Genomic DNA, 23,988 nt, shown 5'->3' on the forward strand with positions numbered 1-23,988 from the left:
AGAAGGGAAACAAAACCCACTCTTGTGTGCTTTTGCTAAAATCTTAAGATTGCATTTTTAGGAACAAACTCTACGATTACTACAAAAATGGAATGCTATGAAGTAGAGAAAAGGACAGTGATTGCTGGGCAGTGGCGTCGAATGGAGCAGTGCTCAGGGGGCAGAGAGGGGACAGAGAGACACTTGTGGGAATAGTTTGAAGGGCAGAGATATAGGCACTCTCCTGCAAAACTACAGATACAGCATTCCGTATCTCTTCCACACCCGTCTGGTGTCTTATGCCTCAACAAATAGGCGCTCAACCTCAGGAGAAGCTGAGAAACACACATTCATACCGTTACCGAAGCAGGACATAGATCAATAAATCACAGCAAATAGAATGTACACACACCAATCCATACACAAGATGTTCACCCGGCTTCAGGACAGACTTTTCCCCCCATCCACCTGCCAAAGACTACAGGGGCTGGTTGCAAGAGAGGCAGAGATATGGCTCGCGCATACATACATCCTCTTAAAATGTCAATCCAAGTGAAGTCGAATTGTAGATACAAAGTGTTTGTGCTGCTGTGGTTTGAAACTATGGAAGAGTCAGTCCTCCACCGGACTGGCCTCTACAAAGGCAGGTGAGTTCTTCCAGACAACATCCAGTTGGTAGCATGGGCAGTGGAGGGAACAATCCTGTCACCAGAAGGGAGAACGAGTTAAACTCTTTATCTGCTTTGAATTTCCACCTGTTAGGAGCTGTGAGCTCAGTGGTGTTGCTTTATTCTATTTAATTTAGGACCTTGGCAGTTAGAGCAATATACAGTATATATATATATATATATATATATATATATATATATATATATATATATATATATATATATGTATGTATATATATATATGACATTCTCCCAAATATTGATTACACTATGCCATATATGGAGTTATCACAGGAGTTAGCCTTATATTAAATTTGTATTATGCTGAAAACATATTGTTAATGTTAAAGTTCTCTAACAGCAGTTTAAGTAGTTAGGGCAGCGACTGGTGGTCCCTTAATGCTGTGTATATTGATTATTACTGGTTAGGCTACTATTAGGCTACCATTGCAGGAAGGATGATTATACAGTCACACAGGTGAGACTAACTCCATGCAGACACTGAAAATGTCCCAAATTTAAAAAAAAAATCGCATGGGACAGCAGTTACTTTGTTATATGTTCTCCTTGAGGAGAAACAAGGTCCTCTTTTTGACCCTCTTCTCCTGGTCCATCTTACTTATTGGCTCTAGATCCCCACTCTGGGGCGCCACGCGTCAGCCAACACAAGGGAGTAACCTTTAATCCCCCATATTACAGACCTGTGAGAGTCAGAGTCTAGCTCAGGTTATACATCTGTACGCATCTTAGTGATGTTAACATAGTTAGTGTTGGCCAGGGTGCAGTTTCCTGTCTTCATGCTCTCAGGACGGAAGTCTTCAGTGCTGTGGTTTACCGCCTCCTGGATCTCCATGTAGTCAGATTTACTAAGGGTGGAGCCGCTTCCACTTCGACCGTTCTTCTTCAGATCCTCCGCTGAGTCGACCTTAGGCACGCTGGGGACATTCAGGAACTGCGCCTGCTCCTCACCCTCCGTCTCGCGATGGTAGAAGTAGTTAAAGTTGGACACGATGACGGGGACCGGCAGTGCAATGGTCAGCACGCCGGCGATGGCGCACAGAGACCCTACAATCTTTCCTCCGATGGTGGTGGGAACCATGTCTCCATAACCTACAGTGGTCATTGAAACCACAGCCCACCAGAAGGCCTCTGGGATGCTGCTGAACTGGGAATCCGCCTCATCTGCTTCGGCAAAGTAAACGGCACTAGAGAAGAGGATGACTCCGATAAAGAGGAAGAAGATGAGCAGGCCCAGCTCTCGCATGCTGGCCTTCAGAGTCTGTCCCAGGATCTGCAGCCCCTTGGAGTGGCGGGAAAGTTTGAAGATTCGGAACACTCTGACCAAACGAATGACACGCAGAATGGCCAAAGACATGGCTTGCTGGCCCGCCTGGCCATCCTCTGGCCTGTCTGCTAGCTCTGTGCCCAGGGTAATGAAGTATGGAATGATGGCCACAATATCAATTATGTTCATTATGTTGCCAAAAAATCCAGCTTTACTTGGACACGCAAAAAACCTGACCAGGAACTCAAAAGAGAACCAAATAATACAGAGAGTCTCCAAAATGAAGAAGGGGTCGGTGAAATAAGTAGAAGTGTAAGGGGAAGTGGAGTTGGACATGAACTGGTAAACTTTATGCATCTCCTCCTCTTCATTTCGAAAAACTGGCAACGTCTCAAGGCAGAAGCTGACGATAGAGATGAGGATCACCATGACAGAGATGATGGCGATGATGCGAGCGGGACCAGAGCTCTCTGGGTATTCAAAGAGCAGCCACACTTGTCTTTGAAACTCGTTCTCTGGCAGGGTGCGCTCCTCCTCCTTTATGAAGCCCTCATCCTCTCTGAATATTTCTATAGCCTCTTCACCCAGCTCGTAAAACCGGATCTCCTCAGAGAAAATGTCCAGGGTCACATTGACAGGTCGGCGCAATCTCCCTCCCGACTGATAATAGTACAAAATGGCATCAAAACTTGGTCGGTTTCGGTCAAAAAAGTATTCGTTCCGGAGAGGATCAAAGTACCTCATTCTCTTCTTTGGATCTCCCAGCAGGGTCTCCGGGAACTGTGAAAGGGTCTTGAGCTGGGTCTCGAAGCGCAGGCCCGAGATGTTGATGACCACCCGCTCGCAGCACTCGTGGTCCGGTTCTGGGTCATACTGGTCGTGAGGCTGACCCGGGTGCGCTGCTGCCTCATCGACCGGGTCGCCGGTTGCAACCGTCATACTGGTGGAGGATGAGATTTGCAGTTTTCAGACGGGGTGGGGCCACCGCTGGCCGCAGGAAGCTAGGGGCGCCACAGACTTTCAGTGTGAGGCACACTCTCAAACGCTTGTGATGGGCTACAGAGGAGGACAGAGAGAGCAGGGATTAAAAAACAAACCGAAAAAAAACAACTTTAACGTGAACATGCCTCCTTAGTAATCACAATCACAATTATGTCTTATTTAGACTTCATGGTGAATTATTTTTGCTCGGATAATTTAGACTTTATCATAGTTATCACAAGGCAGAAAATCTGAAACGCATGTGATCAGTGGGAAGGCGGTGAGGAGATTAGATGTTAAAACATCCATTAATTGCGAGGAGCTGGAAATTACATTGAGGGTGTGTAGTGTGTATCTGTATGTGTCTGTATGTGTGTGCACGTTTATGTGTGGGGTGGGTGGCAGGGTTAGAGGCATTTAAGAGCATTGGCTCCATTGCGTCTCTGTATTGGGTTATGAGTTCTCTCTCGCGTGACCACACGAGAGGATCAATATGCTTCCAAGCAATGCCATCTTAGCTCTCATAAGGTACAATTACAAGCAACAAATGTGATTATATGCAGAGTTCCTCCAATGGTGTATGTGATGGATTCCATTTATATAATTCAATATTTATTTAGCAGCTTCAAAGTCATCAAATCATTTTCATGCCACAGAGATGTAAAATGATTGTTCAGAGAAGTCCATGAAACCCCACCTATTTATTGTGTGGAAGGGCTTGTTTACAGTTGTAGTTTTCCTCTAATTAGTCGTGACGCGCACTGGAGACCCCGTGCGCGTCCACCCGTAACTCAGGCTCCCACGGTCACCGGCTATGAGCCCTTGTCAAGCCGCCATTCATCACCCGGAGCAGCGGCTCTGCAGCAGCCCGGCAGAGGGAACAGGGAGTGAGGATACCACCATGCATGGGGGGCTGCGGGGTCTGCTGGTATCTGAATACCCTTGATCTGGTGCAGAATTTCTCGAGACAGTCTGGGTGGGAAAAGCTTGATCATCAAAAATACCAGCGCCCTCCTCACAAAAAAGAAATAAAAAAAAAATAATACCATATCCTCCCGGCAATAGTCTCGAGTGAAGGAGAGTGGTTACAGCCAGCACCCATGCTTCGGCAGAATTAACACGAAGTCACCTGTTTGATCTTAATAAAGCTCCACATCCCCCCGGATTTTCATCAGTTATTTGTGCTGTTTTAGCGTGAACTCATTCCCACATCTATCTAATGGGAAACAGCCATACGAGTCGTTGCACAATTTGAGCCTCATTCTCACAACGCATTTCACGGAACAACGCAGTCTGTGCTGATCGCGTTAACGAATGATCACTGATCGGAGACGAGGCAGCCCAAGGGTTCATGCATTAGGTCATTTCTTTTTTTTTGGTTAATGCCAAGCGAAGCAGCAGGTTAGGTGTTTTGGAGCGGCGGGTGCCCATGCTCAAGCCATCGCATCTTTTCTCCTCCTCTGGTGCTGATGATGTACAGACACAATAGACTTCCATGCATTAGTCAAAGCATGCAGCCAAGCATCTCTGCAGGCCATAACGCCAGATTAAACAACATGCAAGGCAGAGAAATTCACCCTGTTCCACTTGGTGACGATGCGCATATGTGTTTCCAAATTGGCTTCACTGTAGAGAAGAGGGTTTGGCATTAGGCGTTCATGGTTGGCGAGTCCTGTATTATGTCTTCTCCTTTCCCCTTCAAGTCCACCGATCGCTCCGACTGGGTGCTGCCTCCTCTCATCTCATCACGACAAACAGTTTCGGCTGCTACGTCTCATAATTCGCCATAATTCAGTCGCTTGACGTGAAAGTGCGTGGGCTGCAGTTGGACCTTGCAGCGCATACCAAGATCCCAGTGCGCTTCTATCTGGCTCTTCATCCTCAGATCCGCGTTAAAGGGGACGCAGCGTGCGTCTGAAGGGCGGAGCCGCTCTGCCGAAAAAACCCGCAGCATCAGCTATCTTCTGGTGTGACACTATATGCTTCCCTATTTCGCCCAAAAGCCATCACATGTCCATCGCCAGAAAACAACATTCGATTTTCCATGCGTGGTCATTTATCCTCGTGTTCTGGAGCAAAACACTGAATCTTCTATTTCTTTTTCTTTTTTCTATCTCTATTTATTTCTTCTTCTATTCGTGAAATCAATGGGGCATGCTCAAGAGCAGAAGGCAACTTGATGGAGGAAAGTTCACAACAGTGTATTTTAAGTCACTTAAGATGCGTCCGGCGACTCCACACAGGTCCTTCAAAAGGTTCCAGGGGCCCCCCAACAAAATTATAAATAGTTTAACTCAGACATTGTTTATTTTCCAAGACATTAGCCTCCTTAGAGAAATTACAATAAAGACTGTTTTTGTCATCACCGTATCCGTATCACTGTTATCTCCCTAATTATAAGGTATTGACAGGGATGGATGTTTGGATTAAATCATGAATAGCGATAAAGATCATCTAATGTTTCAAATACAAAATCTTATTAAATTGGGTGTGTTGCCCAATGTTCATCAAATTGAGGGTACTTGTACTTGATATGAAAAAGTTTGAGAATATAAGGCAGTGAGCTATTATCTGAGTGTTGATATGTGTTAGTGTAGTATAATTTTAAGGTTATTTTTAAGGATCAATGGATAGGTAAACATGTCTTTGTGTTGGGTATGCCATAATGAGAAACAGATGTGGAAGGCAGGCAGGAGGTCCCTTCCATCAATCACCTATAGAAAATGAATGCAGGGGTTTGGGGTATCAAATCAACCTCATGACATATATATTTGCATGAAAACAAGATATAACGTATTTAGGGATAATATGAATATGGTGTGGGGATGGTGTGGTTTTATCAGCCACACCTGACCTGGATCTAGGTAAGTGGGATCAGAGTGGCTGCATACCTGTTGCTTGTTGGTTGGTCTAACGAACAACAGGTAAAACCCCCATCCCAACGCACAATCAGGATAGGAGCCCGTGTCCTGACATGTCTATCTGCTCCTGGGCTAATTCCAGATGGCCCACTCTCTACAATAAACTGGTGTTCACAACCCCCCGTCTTCTGTGTCACTGTGCCGGAGGTGAATGAATAACATATAACTTATATAGACATAATATGGACAATGTATGAGTGAAAGCATGTCTCGACAGAGAGGCCTCTCAGAAGCCAGAGGTGTGTGGGGGTCACTTTGAGTGACCTGGAGCCTCTCTCGGAGTTAGACTAGGCTTCTAAATAATGGTCTCCATATGGTGGTGAGCTCAGAAGATAGGATAGAAAAACAATATGGAAACAAGGAGGAGTCCAATGCATTGAAAATAATATATTACTTTGCAAGCCAAAGAGTTTTTTTGGTCTACTCTGCAGACCTCACTCAGGCTGGTTATTTTTTAATAAAAGTCTTATCTGTGAATTCAACTTTCCTTAAGTGCTGCCTGTTTGTCAAAGAACCTCAGAGTGGGGTTTTTCTCCACGACATTAGTTGCCTAAAGTGTAGAAATCTCTCCAAGCTCCGGGGTCTCTGGCAGGGTGTTCACCATTAACAGGTGGCAAAGGCTGCACTAGGGACACTGGCCCGGACACTAATAGGTTGGGAGCAGTGTCAAAAATATCACCAGGTCCAGACCCAGAGATAATAACCGCTTGCTGTAAACAACCCGTTCTCCTCTGCTACAGTACATCAAGATATGTGTGATGACCAAAAAGGTAAAACCCACAATCCATTGCTATAGATTATTTGCATCCCTCACAAATAGTGCATCCCTCACAAATAGGCATGACAGTTTCCACAACCTGTAAACTTGTGCGTGTCACTTGTGCGTGTTCCTGATGTATGCATAATGGCTGCGCAGGCTGTAACTGACATTGAGATTTAATGTCAATGAATCGTTAACCCTGTTGTGCACATTAGGACTGTCTGCATAAAGATCACCACCCGAGATCTCTATTTAGTTCAGTGCGCACACGCACTCTCACACACACACACACACACACACACAAACTGTAAGCACACTTTGTATCTGTAAAACACTCCTCACTATCACCATTTCACTATTACACTATTTCAAATTGCAAACTCCATGAATATGTTTTTAGATGTGCTTTTTATGCCTGGGCAAAGAAGAGCCTTTTTGAATGCAATTCACCCTCCTCTGTTCTTTCCTCTGAAGCTGGGGATCAGAAAGTGGGCCAGGTAAAAACCCAGATATGTCTCCAGGCATAGGGAAAAGGATGACGCAGGGAGGAGGAGAGAAAAATAAGAGAGAGCAATTCCACAACACCCTAGAGACAGCGTGAGAAACACCAAACGCCCTCCCTCAACTCGCGCTGCTCGTTCAGCCCCTATCTGTCACCCAAGGAGAGGTTCTATAAGACACACAGTATTTCTCCACCCCCCAATTCTCGAAATAATAATGTTGATTTAGAAGGTGATGTCACCGGGCCGCAGGTCGTGCCGCGATAGCTCACTCCCCATGGTTGGCTGATGAGCAGTTAGCCCCATCCGGCTGAAGGTCTTTGTGAGTTGGTATCGACACTTTTACATAAGCAGGCTGATGGATGGCCGAGAACTCTTAAATCCTCATCGACAGCCGATGTAAATGAGCGGGGGCCCATTATGAAATGGAAGGCGACTGGGGGACCGGCCGCCTAGATCCTATCCTGCGTGTCAGTGGTGTGATGATTCATCTTCTGCCGGCACATTCATGTTAATTATTTTGAACCCAGTTTTCACTCGCAGGAGGGGGAAGACGGGGCTTACTGGGAATTGCAGGGAGTGGGGGTCATGCCTGAGAGCCTTAATGTTTCCTTTTCCAAGGTTATATTCAATATCTTTTATTATTTCATTTCACTCCGTTTAATTTTTCTCCCCCTTTAACTTCCCTTCAGCGCTCGCTCATAAAAGACTGGTTTATGTCACTGTCAGGGGAACGGCTCCGGAGCTGGGAGTACCATTAACTCCCAGGGAGGTCAAATGTAAATTCTGTCCGTAGTTCTCAGTTCAATTTCCAGTTCTCTTTCACCTTCAGGTAGCGCCAGGCCTCGGGAGAGCAGCGCCATCTATTCTGCGTCCTGTTAAGTCGGGCCGACCAAATGGAACCTGGTAGAGAAACTTTAGAACACAGTCCTGTTCTGCCAGTAGGCAAAGTGCTAATTAAATACAATCTGAGGGCAGCAACCCTGGCCAGAGCTATTGTAAGTACAGTAAACTACAAGGAATTCGTTTTTCACCCGGTCTTTCACCTGAGATATTTCTTTCTTTAACAAATGATTGTGTGTAAAACGTGTTTATTCATAAAATGATTGTGTTATGATGACACACACCATTATTACAAATTGTGTGTGTCAGCACAACCACGGAAACATCCCCAATGCGAAACCGGCTCAGCGCTCTGTTGTACCCTGTATGACAGGTGGGGAGAACACATGCACACACACACACACACACACACACACACACACACACACACACACACACTCATACATACCCATAGTTGGTTCAACTTGTGGTAACAGCCTGCTGGGGAGGAGCTCTCTCCCCTCTCGTCGACCTCTGCCGGTACTGCAGTAGGCGATCGCTCAGTTGGACACACATGCACATGGCCAGATGCAGACAAGACATGTATAAGCAAGGACACACACATGCACACAGACAAACATGGCCAGTGTCATTCCAATTACGTTCTGCTTCCCAGGTGCTTTCTGGTGAAGCCACTGGCCAGACAACAACTAAACAGCTCAATGGAACTTCAAGGTCGCTAAGCCGGTTCACTGCAGACTTCTATCTACCTATGTACTTGTGTGACAATATACTCTTTGAAATCATATTGAAGTACATGCACACACACACACAAAGACACACAAAAAATGACACACTTGTTTTTGCAAGTTACGTTTGACATTTCCCCAGTTCAGCACACTTAGACAATTTACATTGGCGGACTGGTCCTGATACTGAACACACCCCTACTGGGGTCGTTTCCCTGCGGGCGCTATCCAGCAGCAAAAAAGACTCTCATACTGTCTTGTTAAACACTGTATACTGTATAAGCACATTAACCTATGATTTGTCAGATTATGCTGTTAATGTCGCCCACTCAGCATCGATCGCAGCCCTGGAAGGGGGATTCCTTCTTCTGTGGCCCCTTCTCAAGGTTTCTTCCCCCCCCCCCCCCCCCAAGGGGTTTTCTGGGGCTTTTGTTTGCCCGGGTGAGGCTTCAGAGCAGAGGATGCTATTGATTTCTATGGAAAATCAACAGAATCCTTTGGGACTGTGCTGTGATTAAGGGCTGTAGAAATAAACTTTCCTTTACTTGAGTGCCTGTTAACCTTCTAATCCTTTGTGGCGGTTAAATCCTGTTTTTGTGGCTGTGCATCCAACAGTGTTATTATGACCAGTGACCAAGCAACAGAGATGTGGTTTTTGCGGGGAGGCAACCTGCCCCGTAGATAAATTCTCCTCGAGGATAATAAACCATCTATATCACCTAACCTCACCCCTCATCCCTCTGTCTCCCTTCGTGTCTCCTACTGAGGTCCTGCTATATTTAGAGATTGACCTTGGAAGTGTTCCACCGTCCCAGCAGAAAGCAGTGGGACGTGATCTCTGCTCTCCGTGTCAAAATGTGACCTCCGTTTCAGCGTGGAGTCCTCGGCCATCGATTGTGGAAGGCGTTTCACTCTCTGTCGCTCTGTCAGATATGGGAGCCCTTACTGCTCTGAAGGCAACACACTTATTACATGAATTTTCAATGAACACATGAAGGCAGGCATATGCAATACACACAAAGTTAATGAAAACAAATGTAATTCCATTAAACAATCTTCTGTAACAGTTTGGCTGCCTGCCCAAACCTCTACTATGCAATATATTGTATGTAGCCTCCCTTAGGAAGCCACATCTGTCAAATATTCATGTAGTCGCATCGTTTGTTTCCACTTTAATGAGTTCAACACTTCATGTCTATGAGCCTTGATATGATCAGTGGATGGTAACAGTGTCAAGAGATTCCTGGATGTTTAACTGTCCCGTGAAATGTTTAGAAATAAACCATGAATAGAGACAAGGGAGGGTGAGCAGAAAATGCAAAAAACCTCCAATCCACAAACACCGGCACAAATAGCCACACGCAATCATGACCGTCTGCGGAGAGTTGGTGGTAAACTGCGCGAGACCAAAAAAAAAAAAAAAAAAAGGTAGCGCGGATGCAACATATGTAGCGCTTCCCTAATCTTGCAACCACTCGAAGCACTTTACAATACATGCCTCATGTTCATAAATTGATGGCGGCAGCAACTGTACAAGGCGCACACCTGCTCATCGAGAGCAGTTGGAGGTTGAGCGTCTTGCTCAAGGACACTTCGACATGCTGCCAGGAGAAGCCGGGGATTAAACCAGGAACCCTCAGCTTACTGGACGACTTGTTCTACCTCCTGTACCACCGCCGCCTTGCATGTCCTACATTCCCCGCAATGTATTATACATTGCCAGAGTAGTTGGAATGTTGTAATCTACTCTGTACATTCACGCTTCCGTTCATGAATGGACATTTCCCTGCTTGATTTTGGGGTGTGAGAACATTGCCTTGCTGAAAAGTCCTTTCCTTCCGGCCGAGAGTCCAGTGGCGTCGCCGAATAAATCTCCAATATCTCCAATCCCCATAGCCACGACACTCTGGCTATAGGGATTGGAGCTCCGCTGCTTCCATGGCTGCTTTAAGCCGCTTCTCTCGGTGCCTTATAATTTGGAACAGGCCGTAAAATGTTGTCCAGACTAAAGCATCTTGAAGGGAGAGGCCTGGCACTACTTTTAAGGCCTTTGGGATGGTGCCCGTGTCCTAAAAGCACAATGAAGCACAATGCTCTCACGATGGATTCAAATGGTAGTAACATTTTCCAGAATGATAGTCGAAGTAAAGGTGTTATTTTTTTCCGGGCACAGGTCCGGCTTTTCCTGGCAGGTAAGAAAGGAGCTTGTTCAAGCTCCTTTCTCACCGTTGTTGGACGTTGGACGGAACGATCTTTTGGATGTTTTAATATCTGTATGTTTTTCACTCGTGTGCTGCTTCTCTTGAAAAAAGAGATTCAATCAGAGATTCAACAGCTTCAATGTGGCTCCTCGGGGTAAAATAAATATTACTGCTGGAGGTGAGAAAGGGGGATTGAATAAGGTAGTTTACAATGAATGTGATTGTATTCCTCGGTTGCTGCATCTTCCCCTCTTTTCACGCCTTATTTTCCAATAACAGTACACCTTGTTGTTGATTATCCCTTATAATACACCAAAAAATATATAAATGACATTTTCATCAATACATTTTCTATATATTTGGAACCATTGGTTCCAAATAACTCTACAGTAAGTAGAGTTATAACCCCCTTAATAGAAATAACTTGCAGAGATTAGCTCATAAATGGTGGCTGGGCCATTCTGTTATGAAAAACAAAATCAGTTTGCTACAGTCGCAATGAAGGGGCTTTTGTTGCGTGACTGCAAGTGTTCTGTGGTGCCCCTGCTGCATGGCTGCCAGCCAGGCAGGCGCCTTTGCTGACTTCCAAAAGAGTGTCACTGTCTGAGGATCGGCACGGGGAACACCACGGCTCTGTGACAGCAAAATCCGGATTCAAGTGAAAGCTCAGGCTTTGTTTAACATGAATTAAAACAGGATCGGATGGGAAATTTGGGGGGGGGGACGTCGAGAGGGATCGAGTGAGAAATAGCTGCGGTGAATGAGAAGAGGGGAACAGAGAAGAGTAGAAGGGCATCGGGAGTGGGGGGGGGGGGGGTGATGAGGAGGAGGGAAAATGCAGGATAGAAAGGTCAGGGCACAACCGTGTGTTTCTTATTCCTGGAGTAACCAGACCTTGACTGGCATCCGATCAGTGCAAAAATAGATGGATATAGAATGTTTTGGTCACGACATCGGTGTGTGTGTGTGTGTGTGTGTGTGTGTGTGTGTGTGTGTGTGTGTGTGTGTGTGTGTGTGTGTGTGTGTGTGTGTGTGTGCACGCGCATGCGTGCGTCCGTGCGTGTGTGCGTGTGCACTACGTTTCAGTCTATATGGAGAGCCTTTCAGCAGTGTGCCGTGTGCCTGGGCTTCCATGTATCCTGCCTGTCAGAGGATGGAGTTCCCTATCATCCCCATTTGTGTTTGGCTGCAAACTGGAACTGATCGGCCAATCAACACTCTGGAGTGGATCTGATTTCCTGGGAAGCACTCACAACAGCATCATCCTCCTTAGCAACCGGCTGCCCGTGCTCCACCAATAGTGAGGCCCCGCGGTTCAATACAGAGAGGCTTCGCAGGACTAAGTAGATAGAGGCTCGGAGATAGGTGTAGTGTCAGAGGATCAGAGGATTGCAGGTCAAAATGTACAATAAGTGGGAAAAGATACGTTTTTGTTTTGTCACTATAAAACAAGCTGTGTATGTGCGTGTGAGTGTGTGTGTGTATGTGAGTGTGTGTGTGCGCGCCTGTGGCTCAGATAACAGATAAGATAGAAGGGCTGAATCACAATCCTTCATTCTTATTATTCTCAGGGACTCCCCACCCTGTGAGCTCCATTTGTCTTCAGGGCACAGGCCAATGCTTTTTTTTTTTTTTTTTATGTATCTATATATACACAAACAAACTAAGGCAGGTTTTCCCCTCTCCGCCATATTAAGAGACCTTTGTACGGCTCAATTTGGCATGAACTCTGCAACAGTTGAGGCTCACACAGTTGAGTGCATTGCACTGCTGCCTCACAGCAAGAAGCCTAAGGATAGGAGCCTTTCTGTTTGGAGTTTGCATGTTCTCCCCGTGCTCACATGGGGTTTCCTCCACCTAACGTCAGTAAGGACCCCCACCAAAAACATGCACACATCGCTATAACATATAGAGAAGTATTCTGGAGGCTGCGTTGCTACAGCAGCTCTCCCAGGCTTCCCGTCCGCTACCTTGTTGCTATGGAGAGTTCCTGCTGGAGTGTCACGGCTGGTGGTGCACTTTGATGACATCACGGGTTTCTTCAAGGCTTTCAAGAACTGCGGAAGCTGTCTCACAGGCGTAATGAGAGATGAAATGTGAAAAGAGATCGATTTTCTTTTCTCGTTCTAAGTGGGCGGATTGGCCTTACTTTGTTTTTCCTCGCTACCTGTTCTCATTTAAATTCACTATGCAATGACGGCTCCAACTGACTCAGCGGTTTATTATCCCTCCTGTGTGTCTGTAACAGGTGAAGCTAAGACGTTCTGCAAAACTTGGGGGCACCGGTATTCCGAAAATATTAGTCAGAGGATTGTCTTACAGTGGGTGCTTCTCAAAGAGCTCAAGTTATTACATAGTTATTACTCAATAATACCAATAATAATGCATATTAAGTATAAGTAAATAATCAGAAGTTACTTCTGTTTACCATCTTGTTACTCCCTGGCTTTGATTCAAGTGAGTTGCTTTGGCATCAACAAATTCCAACTTTTTTGTAAATTTCCCACCTATGGACGCCCCATTTACAGAGGGGCTGGTCTGACGTCGTCGAATAAATCTCCAAATCACTCCCGATAGTCGCTGTGTACCAATTGACGGCTGGTTTAAGCCACTTCTCTTTTTTCCATAATTGGAGCAGCCTGTAAAATAGTGTCCAGAGCAAAGCACCCTAAGGTATAATAACTTTTAAGGCCTTTGGGATGGTGCCTGTGTCTATAAAGCACACTGCCTCTTATATCTAAGTCTAGGAGCAGCAATTATTTTCCAGAATGATGACATCTATCTGCTCGGCTAGCGGAGAGGGAAACGTGGTTCAATCAGGTGGTTCAAAATAAAGAGTTTACATTTCTTGCCCCTTTTAAAAGTCTTGGCCCCTAATCATGCCTGAGTTTTCACCAACCATACTGTAAACCTCAACGTGGATTATCACATACATATAAATAAGTAGTATTAGAGTCTATATAAATAAACAAAATGAAAAGGACATTCTGTAATGTATTTTCATTGAAGTTGGAAAACATACATTCTTTGGAACCATTGGTGACTTTCCAGTAAGTAGAGTTATTAACTCTCCGAATACAATACATAGTGGAGATGATCTCATAAATGCTGGCTCTGAGCCTCTCTGTTAGTGAATAAAAAACTGTTTGTTACAGTCGCAATGAAGGGGCTTTTGTTGTGTGACTGCAAGTGTTCTGTGGTGCCCCTGCTGCATGGCCACCAGCCAGAAGCCTTTGTTGACTTCCAAAAGAGAGTCACTGTCTGAGGATCCGCGATCTGGATCTGGGAGCACCACAGCTCTGTGACGCCAATATCTGGATTCGAGTGGACCGGCAGTGTTATCCCGACCCAAAGTCGGAGTGTGGGCTCTGCTCATATTTAAAAATTTTTTAAAAAACAATCAAAAAATTAAAAACGATGAGGGGAGACTCCTTTTCTGGTGGAGATTCCCTCACAGATAAATAAAGATGAGACGTCACAATCTGTTTACATGGGTCATGTTTAAGACAGCACAGCGCAATAACACGACAAATACTGGCACACACACAACCTTCCCCTGACACATTCTGCCCCCCCGCCCCCCACCAAAAAAAAAACAAAAAAACAAAAACAAACGTGCGCTATGGAACAAAACAAAGCCCTCTGCAGGGGTGTGTGCACAAATTGTATGTGTGTGTATGTGTGTGTCTGTGTATTTTTCTGTGTGTTGGTCAGGGGAATAGCAGCAACCAGCACACGGGAGTGTGTTCCAGAGGGTAGCGACACAGAGCACACTGAGCTGACTAGGCATGTGGCAAACAGTCCTCCATTCGTATCATGGTTTCTTTCATATGGTAGAGATAACGAAATACAGTAGCAAATCACTGCTGACTTTAATATAATGTCCACTACTTCATTTGAGTCAAAAGCTCTATTGTATTGTCTGTATGCATTATATATTACTTTCCCAGAACATGAGGATGACGTAAAACCTTGCGGGCCGATAACACCCTTTTCAGACCGAAGAGGATATTTCTCTGAATCCATTTCATTGTTCGTATGAATATTTTCCATTGGAACAGTGTTCCCTGTGACTCCCCAAACGACATGGCGTGCACAGCGGTTCCAACGTCGCATGTGTCGCTGTCTGAATGATATCCTGTTGATCCCATGACGGTCTGGTTTGCTGTGTAGACCCAAGCGGGGAACAGAAGCAGTCCTGTTGCCTGCTCCTGCATATTTGAGTATGCGTGACTCTTTACTCCACTTTTCTCCACTCCACTTTTTGAGGGCCCCATCTATTATCAGTATATCCAGGAAGTGCTGGCACGCCGCCGGGTGGGGAGCGATGGGGCTATGGAGGAACCACTTCAACTTTTCTTTCTCAATCTGGTCCCATTTTTTATCCCCTATTAAGAGAAAAGTCACAGGAAGTTAGCATGTGACACCACAACATTAATAAAACTGTACAATTCATATATTCACAAGAAAATGACCTTATAGTGTGATGAAATTCCGTCCACCTTTTGCTCCACCGGGAGGCCAATGCTGGATGAACAATTCAAAGAGTGGACTCCTGTGGGGAAGAAAAAGAGAGGAGGAAGGATGGAATGAAAATTATTGTCAAAAAAATATGTTACAATCGACAAACTTGAACCAGTCACACAGCTCAATAGATGGTAATTACATAAGGCAACTCCCGTGGTCCCCACTGTCTCATTACCTCGCAGGCACTGGAAATAATCACTGGTAAGGGATGAGGAGAGGAGAGGAGAGGAGAGGAGAGGAGAGGAGAGGAGAGGAGAGGAGAGAAGAGAAGAGGAGAGGAGAGGAGAGAAGAGAAGAGGAGAAAAGCAGATGAGAGCAGATGAGAGCAGATGAGAGGAGATGGGAGAAGACTTTTAAGGTTCCTTTATTTGCAGTTAGTCAAGTCAAAACAGCAGAAGCTTGATGATGAAAAAGTAGAGACAACCCACTGGAATCACAGGTAAATAATGAGTGAATCATCCTGGACAGAGAAGAGAAGAGAAGAGGAGAGAAGAGAAGAGAAGAGAAGAGAAGAGAAGAGAAGAGAAGGAGAGGAGAGAAGAGAAGTAGAGGAGTGAAGATGAAAGGTGTGGAGAGGAGAGGAGATGAGAGGAGTTGAGATGAGGACAGGGGAAGAGATGAGAGGAGAAGAAAAGAGAGATAGGAGGAGGAGAGGAAGTTTTTAGTACAGTAGATGAGTGGCCACTGTACTGTGTGTGTGTGTGTGTGTGTGTGTGTGTGTGTGTGTGTGTGTGTGTGTGTGTGTGTGTGTGTGTGTGTGTGTGTGTATATGTGTGTGTGTGTGTGTGTATGTATGTATGTGTGTGTGTGTGTGTGTGTGTGTGTGTGTGTGCCTATGCGTCTGTATGTGTGTGTGTGTGTGTGTGTGTGTGTGTGTGTGTGTGTGTGTGTGTGTGTGTGTGTGTGTGTGTGTGTGTGTGTGTGTGTGTGTGTGTGTGTGTGTGTGTGTGTGTGAAGAGGAGCTCCCGGCCCAGCAGCTTCCAGACTGACTAATCTCCTTAAATCATCCACAAGTAGCTCTCATCTCCTTCTTAATAGAGTCTCTCTTCCTGGTCATCCTGGAGGTTTGCTTTTGTTCCGAGCCATTTTTTTGTGCATCTTAAGATATGATCCAGACATTTAACCCATGAACCCAAAATGGATGTTCTCCCTGAACACTGTGGATGTCACAGGTCAAGGTCAGGGGGTCGCGGTGGGGCAGTATAATCAATGGGGGTCCTGAAAGGTCACACACCATGATTAAAGGTGACCCTTTAATAAAAAGGAGCCGAGTTTGGGATAACCGTAAGGTGGAGATAGTAAAAACCACTACGATACACACACAAGATGCACAAATGCACACACGGCTTAATGCATGTGAGGTACACTAAAAGTAAGATACTGACTGGAAACCAAAATGGTTCCTCTGAGGTTACGCCACAGAACAGCCCTTTTTGGCTGCAAACAGAAATGTTCAGAAAGTTTTTTTGATAATTAACAATATTGCACAATACAAATTACATCAGCTTGTAGTCATCCCACATTGCACTAATAATTTATTAATTTCTTCGTCCATGTAATACTGCGTATAACTGACAATTATTAAATGTCATTTTTAATCCTAGGAATTCTTGTTAAGCCTGGTTCAATTTGACCCATCACAGGGGTTTGGTTATTTTTCCAAATTGGCGCCATCACCTATCATCCGACAACTCAAAAGCAATAAGAAATGTTTAAATAGCACAAAACAAAAAAACAAAAAAACCCACAAACGTGGAACAAGAACCACCGTTTGCATAATAAATGGGGTCCTTAGTCACTGACGGTTCTTGGAACCACACAGCCTTATAATCACCACTTAAGAATCATTCTTTTTCCTTGTTCGGAAACGGGGTTGGGAGATGGCATGAGCCGATTTCGTCAGGTTGTCCATCATTCTTTTCTTCCCTTTCCCTTTTTCAGTTTTCTCTCCCTCTCTCTTGTTCCTCTGTCAGAATGATAACAGTCTGGGTGGACACTAAATATAAAACCACCCATCAATCAATAGGGCCGGTGTAGGATCAGCCAACTCCAAGACAGCAGCATTCAACAGAACTGCAAAAGACAGAGCAGCAAAACACACTGTAATCCAATAACTTGCTCTATCAAGTATTGTGGTTTTGGCAGGTTTTGATATAAACTGTGGAAATTAGAGCCACATTTAAAACGTGCTGAAGTAACGTGTCATTCACTGATCTTGGCAAACGTGTTGCCTTCATGAATCAACGCTGCCAGTGTGCAACACACTGTTTTCACAATGAGACAATAAATAGCTGGATAGACTGGGAGAAAACTGGAAATACTAAATAGAAACGTGCGATCAGCAGCAATAACATTATTCAAGCAATCCTCGACTTTGTTCAATCTCAAAATCAATTCAGTTAGTTACATAGAGGGGCGAGGCACGCATTCCAGTGCTTATTTCACACCTCCCACAAATACTTTTGGTAAACATATGTAAATGTATAAATATATTAAATTATTATTATTATTATTATTGTAATTATTATTATTATTATTATTATTATTATTGCAAAATCTTTGGTGCTTTGTGAGGAAATTGTGCTGTTGTGCGCACGATGAGAGCTTAAGGGTGATTTGTTGACAGTTCATAACGTTTACGATATTAATAGGGCTTCCTATGTTGGTTAGACCCTCTCAGGCAGAGACACCAATGTTAAAATCTTTCTATTTTTTTTTAATGCAATGCCCTGCCTACAATTTGAGCCAGTGCTGAGTCTATTTTCAGTCTCTTTTCGGAGTCTATTTTCAGTTGTTTGCGGATCATAACAGCGTCATGTGTCAGTGCACCTCCCCGGCCCGCAACCGCCAGGGGGCGGCACTGAGACACAGAGTCCGACGTAGGATGGATGGTTCACAGATGCTGCACAGAAACCCTCGAGAGACAAAGTCACTGAAGGTGAAGCGCGTGTTTCTTACTTCTTGTTTTCTCTGCTGCTGTCCCTGTCCGTCGCGCATGCACACAAACATAATTGCATCATTACAGCAGCGGCAACAACAACAAACTAGGCCTGAAGCATAATGCAATACACCTTATAAGGCCTGTACCAAAACGCAGAGCTTATTTGATTCAGGGCCATTTCCCTGAGAGATATGCACTGACTTCATTGGGTGAAAAGGTCATCGAACGGTGGCCCGAGCTGAAGAAAAAGTGCATTCATCCACGGAGGTATAACATGAGGCAGCGTGCCAAGCGTTGCACGGTTTTCTTATTTAAGACAATAACGACGTTTCGACAGGAACACGTCAATACGAGGCCATGACGGTGCACCACCGCCACCCATGCAGAAGACATGCTCGACGCAGGGCCCTGCTCACCTCCTCTCATCGGCGGGGAGACAGCGTCCTCTGCTGGCTGTTCGGGGCAGCACACCAACACGGGCCACGCCGCCAGGCTCCACTCGCTCCCACTCCCAGCCCATTCATAATTCCTCAGGCACTTCTTTGCTTCAGCTCCGTTCCCTCCATCCATCTGCAGGTGGTGCGTATGCTTTGTCTCTAGGCCGCGGGGTGGACGCCCATCGTCACACTTTATTCATATTTCATTGTTAAAGCCACAAAACAAACTATGATGAGTAAGCTTGTTGAATGGCCCCATGGTGGCACTGAGTATAGAAGCTTTTTCTTACACTTTTACTTTGACCATGAATAAGCCTGATCAGCCACCGACGATGAGCCTTTTTAAGATGAGAATCTTCAGTATAGTTTCCAAGCCATCTGGAAGGTTACTGTGGAAACAGGGATGCCATGGCAACGGTGACTGGGGGTTACCGAGGAAACGACCGTCGTCATGGGGACTGCATCACAACGGGCGACGCGCGAGGCATCCAGAGAGGAGCGCGCTCCATCTTTGATCTGGGAGAGAGAGTGCGTCTGCTTTGGCTCCCGGACGGATGTCTGTTTGACTCGCACGACCCCTACGACACGGACACGGACCGTCCATGTAGGGGGGTAAGAGATGACTCCCGTAGACGCAAGCATTTCTGACTAGACTTTAACGCACGACAAAGCACAGGACGATCAGATTGAGATAATATATGCTGAACTGTTTTTTTCAGACACCACGCGTTTAAACACATATATTCAAACAAATCTGAATATTATATATACTGTGTATATATATTTATATATATATATATATATATATATATATATATATATATATATATATATATATATATATATATATATATATATATAGGCTACAGCCAATCTCGACACGATATATGTTGCCGTCATCATTCACGGCAGCTTTAAAGCATGTGCCTCATATTTGCCTCACATGTGCCTCATACCCGTTGTGATAAGAGCAGTGGCTGCTGCAGCAAGCACAACAGGTCAACGGGTCCAACTCCACCAGTGCTTTTCTCTCCGAGCACAGAACCGTGGATTCGGATCATTGGAAACGTTAGACTCCGACCCTCGGAATGGGACAAAAGGGCAGCAGCGCACGGTGTCTGATTCTGCCTCCAACTTCTGTGTCGACGAACGCGCCCCACCCCCCTCTCCACCACCACCACCACCACCACCACCACCACCACCAACCAACCCGCCGTGTCCGGGACCCTGGTTCTAAACCCTCTAGACGTCGGTGAAGATCTTCTTGTTTATGTTCACACAGTTCTGCGAGTTGTTCTGCGTGGCCGTGCCAAAGTTCTGCTGCGGTTTGAAGCCGTGCTCCTCGATCACCATGTACTCGCTCTTGCTCAGGGACGAAGAGGAGCGCGTCTTCCTCAGCTCCTCGGCCTCCGCCAGGGGCTGGCAGCTGCCCACGTGGAGGTACTGCGCCTGCTCCTCGCCCTCCGTCTCCCGGTGGTAGAAGTAGTTGAAGTTGGACACGATGACGGGCACGGGCAGCGCGATGGTCAGCACGCCGGCGATGGCGCACAGGGACCCCACGATCTTACCCCCGATGGTCACCGGGTGCATGTCGCCGTAGCCGACCGTGGTCATGGTGACCACGGCCCACCAGAACGCGTCGGGGATGCTGTTGAACCCCGAGTCTGGGTCGTCGGCCTCGGCGAAGTAGACGGCGCTGGAGAAGAGGATGACTCCGATGAAGAGGAAGAAGATGAGCAATCCCAGCTCCCGCATGCTGGCCTTCAGGGTCTGCCCCAGGATCTGGAGACCCTTGGAGTGACGGGAAAGTTTGAAGATCCGGAACACCCGGACCAGCCTTATTACGCGCAGGATGGCCAGGGACATGGCCTGCTGGCCGTTGCCCTGCCGCTCCGCTAGCTCCGTGCCCAGGGTGATGAAGTAGGGGATGATGGCCACGATGTCAATGATGTTCATGATGTTTTTGGAGAAGATGGCCTTGCTCGGGCACGCGAAAAAGCGCACGAGAAGCTCGAAGGAGAACCAGATGATGCAGAGCGTCTCCACCACAAAGAACGGGTCCGAGAAGGGGCTGGCGAAGTACGGGGTCGTGCCGTTAATAGCGGGCGCGACGGTGACCGGGTCTTTGTTGTCGTCTCGGAACTCCGGCAGCGTCTCCAAACAGAAGATGACAATGGAGATGAGGATGACGAGCACGGACACGATCGCGATTCCCCGGGCGGGACCGGAGCTCTCCGGGTACTCAAAGAGCAGCCACACCTGCCTCTGGAACTCGTTCTCCGGCAGGGGCCGTTCCTCCTCCTTGATGAAGCCCTCGTCCTCTCTGAACTTCTCCATCGCCTCCTCGCCCAGCTCGTAGAAGCGGATCTCCTCGGAGAAAATGTCGATGGGCACGTTGACCGGTCTCCTGATGCGCCCCCCAGATTGGTAGTAATAGAGGATGGCGTCGAAGCTCGGTCGGTTCCGGTCGAAGAAGTACTCGTTCCTGAGCGGGTCAAAGTACCTCATCCTCTTCTTGGGGTCGCCCAGCAGGGTCTCGGGGAACTGGGACAGGGTCTTCAGCTGGGTCTCAAAGCGCAGGCCCGAGATGTTGATGACCACCCGCTCGCAGCACTCGTGGTCCGGCTCGTATCGGTCCAGGGAGTGGTGGCCCGGCAGCGCCGCCGACTCCTCCAGCATGTTGTTGTCGCCACACGCCGCCACCGTCATCACGTCGGCGGCCGCGTCCGTCTCGGTGTAGCCGTGGTTCACCAGGGTGTCGCCGCGGGTTTTGGTCGCGCTCGGCGGGGGGGGTCGCAGGAGGCTGAGGTGGTCGTCCATGCACGCCGGTCGCGCGTGGGGATGGAGACGCGTCCAGGGGGCGACCGCGCCCCCTCAGCGAGCCCCCCCCAGGTCCGGTCAGCCGCAACCGCCGCCTGCCACCGCCACAACCACAGCCTCGTCTCCTCCACCTCCACCGCTCCTCTATCTCCCTCTCTCTCTCTCTCTCTCTCTCTCTCTCTCTCTCTCTCTCTCTCACTCACGCTCACCCTCCACAGTTGGTGTTCCCGCCCACGGCTGGAGGAGTATCTGGGTTTATAAACAGGCGCTCCACCCGCCCACGGCGCGCCGGCGCGGCATGGGTACCTTCTCTGGCGGCTCCGCCAATCCGTGTGCGCACCGACATAAACAAGGAGCCACTGACAGGCGTCATTCAGCACCAGCTTCGGTGCCATGCTTCCACCCCGCCCCACCCTCCATCCACCCAACTCTCACCTCCCCCCTCCATCGTCCCTCCCTCCCCCTCGCACACACCTCATTTGTAAGAGTGCTGTCTTTTTATAAATATCTCTGCATATAGTATGCATTTTACAAGCATCCCATCATGCATCCTATCAGCTGTTGCAAGGAATACTTTTTTTTTAAACAGACATTAGCTTACAAATTAATACAACAAATATACAAAAATACAGCATATTAAAAATGTGTTATTTGCACAAAATGTTCTTTATTCCTAGAGCCACTTGTAAAAGAACAGAAGTGCAGACAGAGGTGTTTCATGTAGAGCCATACCTGTAGATGAATTCAACAGGTCACTCAGCTCTCTATCCTCTGTTCTCTGTCCAGCTCTTGCATGTCTTGTGTGATACATTTTATAAGCATGCAAGTATTCTGGGTATAAGAGAGAGAAGGGGTGAGAGGGAGAGAGCATCAAAAAAAATATATATATAGATTGAAAGAGCAAAATTTTCCCAGCGGGGTTTCTTTTTTGCCCCGCTGATTACGAGCCACCACGCTCATGAAGATTTGTTACGTCTTGTTTTTACTTTCCGACCGTGGAGTGATGGAATTTCAGAAAATTTAATATTGAAACAACGGTGGCTTTTAGCCCCCTAACTTTTCAACCAAACAAGGTTACATTGTGGGACGACCGTTTGTCCGTTTATAAACCACGGATTCAAAGTAAGTTTGCTATTTTTAGCGAAAATGCTCATCATGCAAGCAGCTCGACGAGCCACTTGTCTAACCACTCGTCTATAAATTAGGCTGGCCCACTTCATTTCATTCCCTTCGACACGGAGCGTTTCACTCGCGAAAAACACAGGTACACAAGAAAACTTTTTGTTTCCTTGTGTTTGTAAAATATTGATTGAACTCCAGTCTCTGTCCACACGCCCCGTCCCCCTGTCCTTTCTTGCCGTCCCTGATATGCATTTTGAAATGAGGCTGAAATTAAATCGCTTTGTGTTTTTTGTTTTTTTTGGTTTGTTTGTTTTTCAAAAGGGCATTACGAACATCTCCTTAAAGTCAGCGAATGAAATGAGTAGACTTCGATTGAATAGTTAGATATCGAAAATATCTTTTTATGTGTGTGTTATTCATGTACAAACGGGTGCAACTTGTCTTTGCACACATACACACGCACACACACAGACCCACACAGACCCACACACACACACACGCACAACAATGAGATCGAGTGTAAAGAAAAAACCCGAGTGGCCAGAGGAGAAGAGAAAGGAAGGAACCTTCTTGGGCTAATTGTGAAGGATGGCTGTGTTTGCTGCAAAGTGAACATCTGCTTCCTCTCGATTAAATTAAATGAGCTTTGGATGACTGGACTAATCCGAGAAGTCTGCCATCAACAGGCAATGCGTGGCAACACCGGATCTGACAAACCGGGCTCCACTCACCAACGCCAACGCCCACACACGCACACACACAAGCGTGCACGCGCATCAGAAAAAAAAAATCCAGTTAAACATTTGATACATTTTAGAAACTCTATTATGCATAAGCAGAAAAACAATGTTCATATCTGATTTCATTAACTATTGTGTGCGTGGTAAATTTAGAGTGGAGCAGTTTTTCCTATTGAGGCCACTCTGAGGCTGCCCTGTATTAAAAGGGCCGGTCGGTCCTTCGGGAAAGAGCTCGGGGACAGCCAAAGGGCCTTTTAATGTGGTTTCCACTCTCCCCGATAAATATAGGCTCAACCTAACTCCCTTATTAACCTAAGAAATTAGGCTACCTTGCACATTGCACTTGAATGCCTCAAATTGAAACGTGCTGTGCGGAGAGGCAGTTAAACAAGCCCCGAAGAGCATGTTCTGTTGGTGGCGGAGGGGAGGAAGTGGGTCACTCTGCAGGAAGTGCAGCTCAGCTGGCTGAGGTCATGGACATCTGGTTGCACTTGAGAAAATAGGCTGGTTTGGACTCCTGCAGGGGATGCTCAGA

The 23,988-nt window shown here is 46.6% G+C and overlaps 2 protein-coding genes and 1 long non-coding RNA gene across 4 annotated transcripts; all 3 read right to left on the reverse strand.

Moving 5' to 3' along the window:
- Window positions 1–902: 902 nt before the first annotated feature.
- On the reverse strand, window positions 903–4,668 carry kcna2b (potassium voltage-gated channel, shaker-related subfamily, member 2b). Of its 2 annotated transcripts, none has more exons than XM_080014995.1 (2): window positions 4,491–4,668; window positions 903–2,988 (listed from the first exon to the last, which is right to left on the reverse strand). In XM_080014995.1, the coding sequence occupies exon 2, from the start codon at window positions 2,869–2,871 to the stop codon at window positions 1,375–1,377; it is 1,497 nt and encodes a 498-aa protein (XP_079871121.1). In that variant the 5' UTR covers window positions 2,872–2,988; window positions 4,491–4,668; the 3' UTR covers window positions 903–1,374. The 2 variants fall into 2 exon arrangements, with proteins under 2 accessions (XP_079871121.1, XP_079871122.1); XM_080014996.1 differs by lacking the exon at window positions 4,491–4,668 and adding an exon at window positions 3,611–3,842.
- A 9,784-nt stretch (window positions 4,669–14,452) lies between these two features.
- LOC307241632 lies at window positions 14,453–19,557 on the reverse strand. Its single transcript, XR_013844560.1, has 3 exons — window positions 18,751–19,557; window positions 15,342–15,421; window positions 14,453–15,254 (listed from the first exon to the last, which is right to left on the reverse strand). It is a non-coding gene; the product is annotated as an uncharacterized lncRNA (long non-coding RNA).
- Window positions 19,558–19,987: 430 nt separating this feature from the next.
- On the reverse strand, window positions 19,988–21,754 carry LOC307241065 (potassium voltage-gated channel subfamily A member 3). Its single transcript, XM_080015035.1, has one exon. It carries the CDS (start codon window positions 21,589–21,591, stop codon window positions 20,014–20,016), a length of 1,578 nt encoding a protein of 525 aa, XP_079871161.1. The 5' UTR covers window positions 21,592–21,754; the 3' UTR covers window positions 19,988–20,013.
- Window positions 21,755–23,988: the final 2,234 nt, after the last annotated feature.

Source organism: Zeus faber, assembly GCF_960531495.2.
Source record: "Zeus faber genome assembly, chromosome: 15".
NCBI classification, from domain to species: Eukaryota; Metazoa; Chordata; class Actinopteri; order Zeiformes; family Zeidae; genus Zeus; species Zeus faber.

Excerpts from the sequence above, each read along its gene's own strand:
- kcna2b (XM_080014995.1), bottom strand. The coding sequence starts at position 2,871 with ATGACGGTTGCAACCGGCGACCCGGTCGATGAGGCAGCAGCGCACCCG.
- LOC307241065 (XM_080015035.1), bottom strand. The coding sequence starts at position 21,591 with ATGGACGACCACCTCAGCCTCCTGCGACCCCCCCCGCCGAGCGCGACC.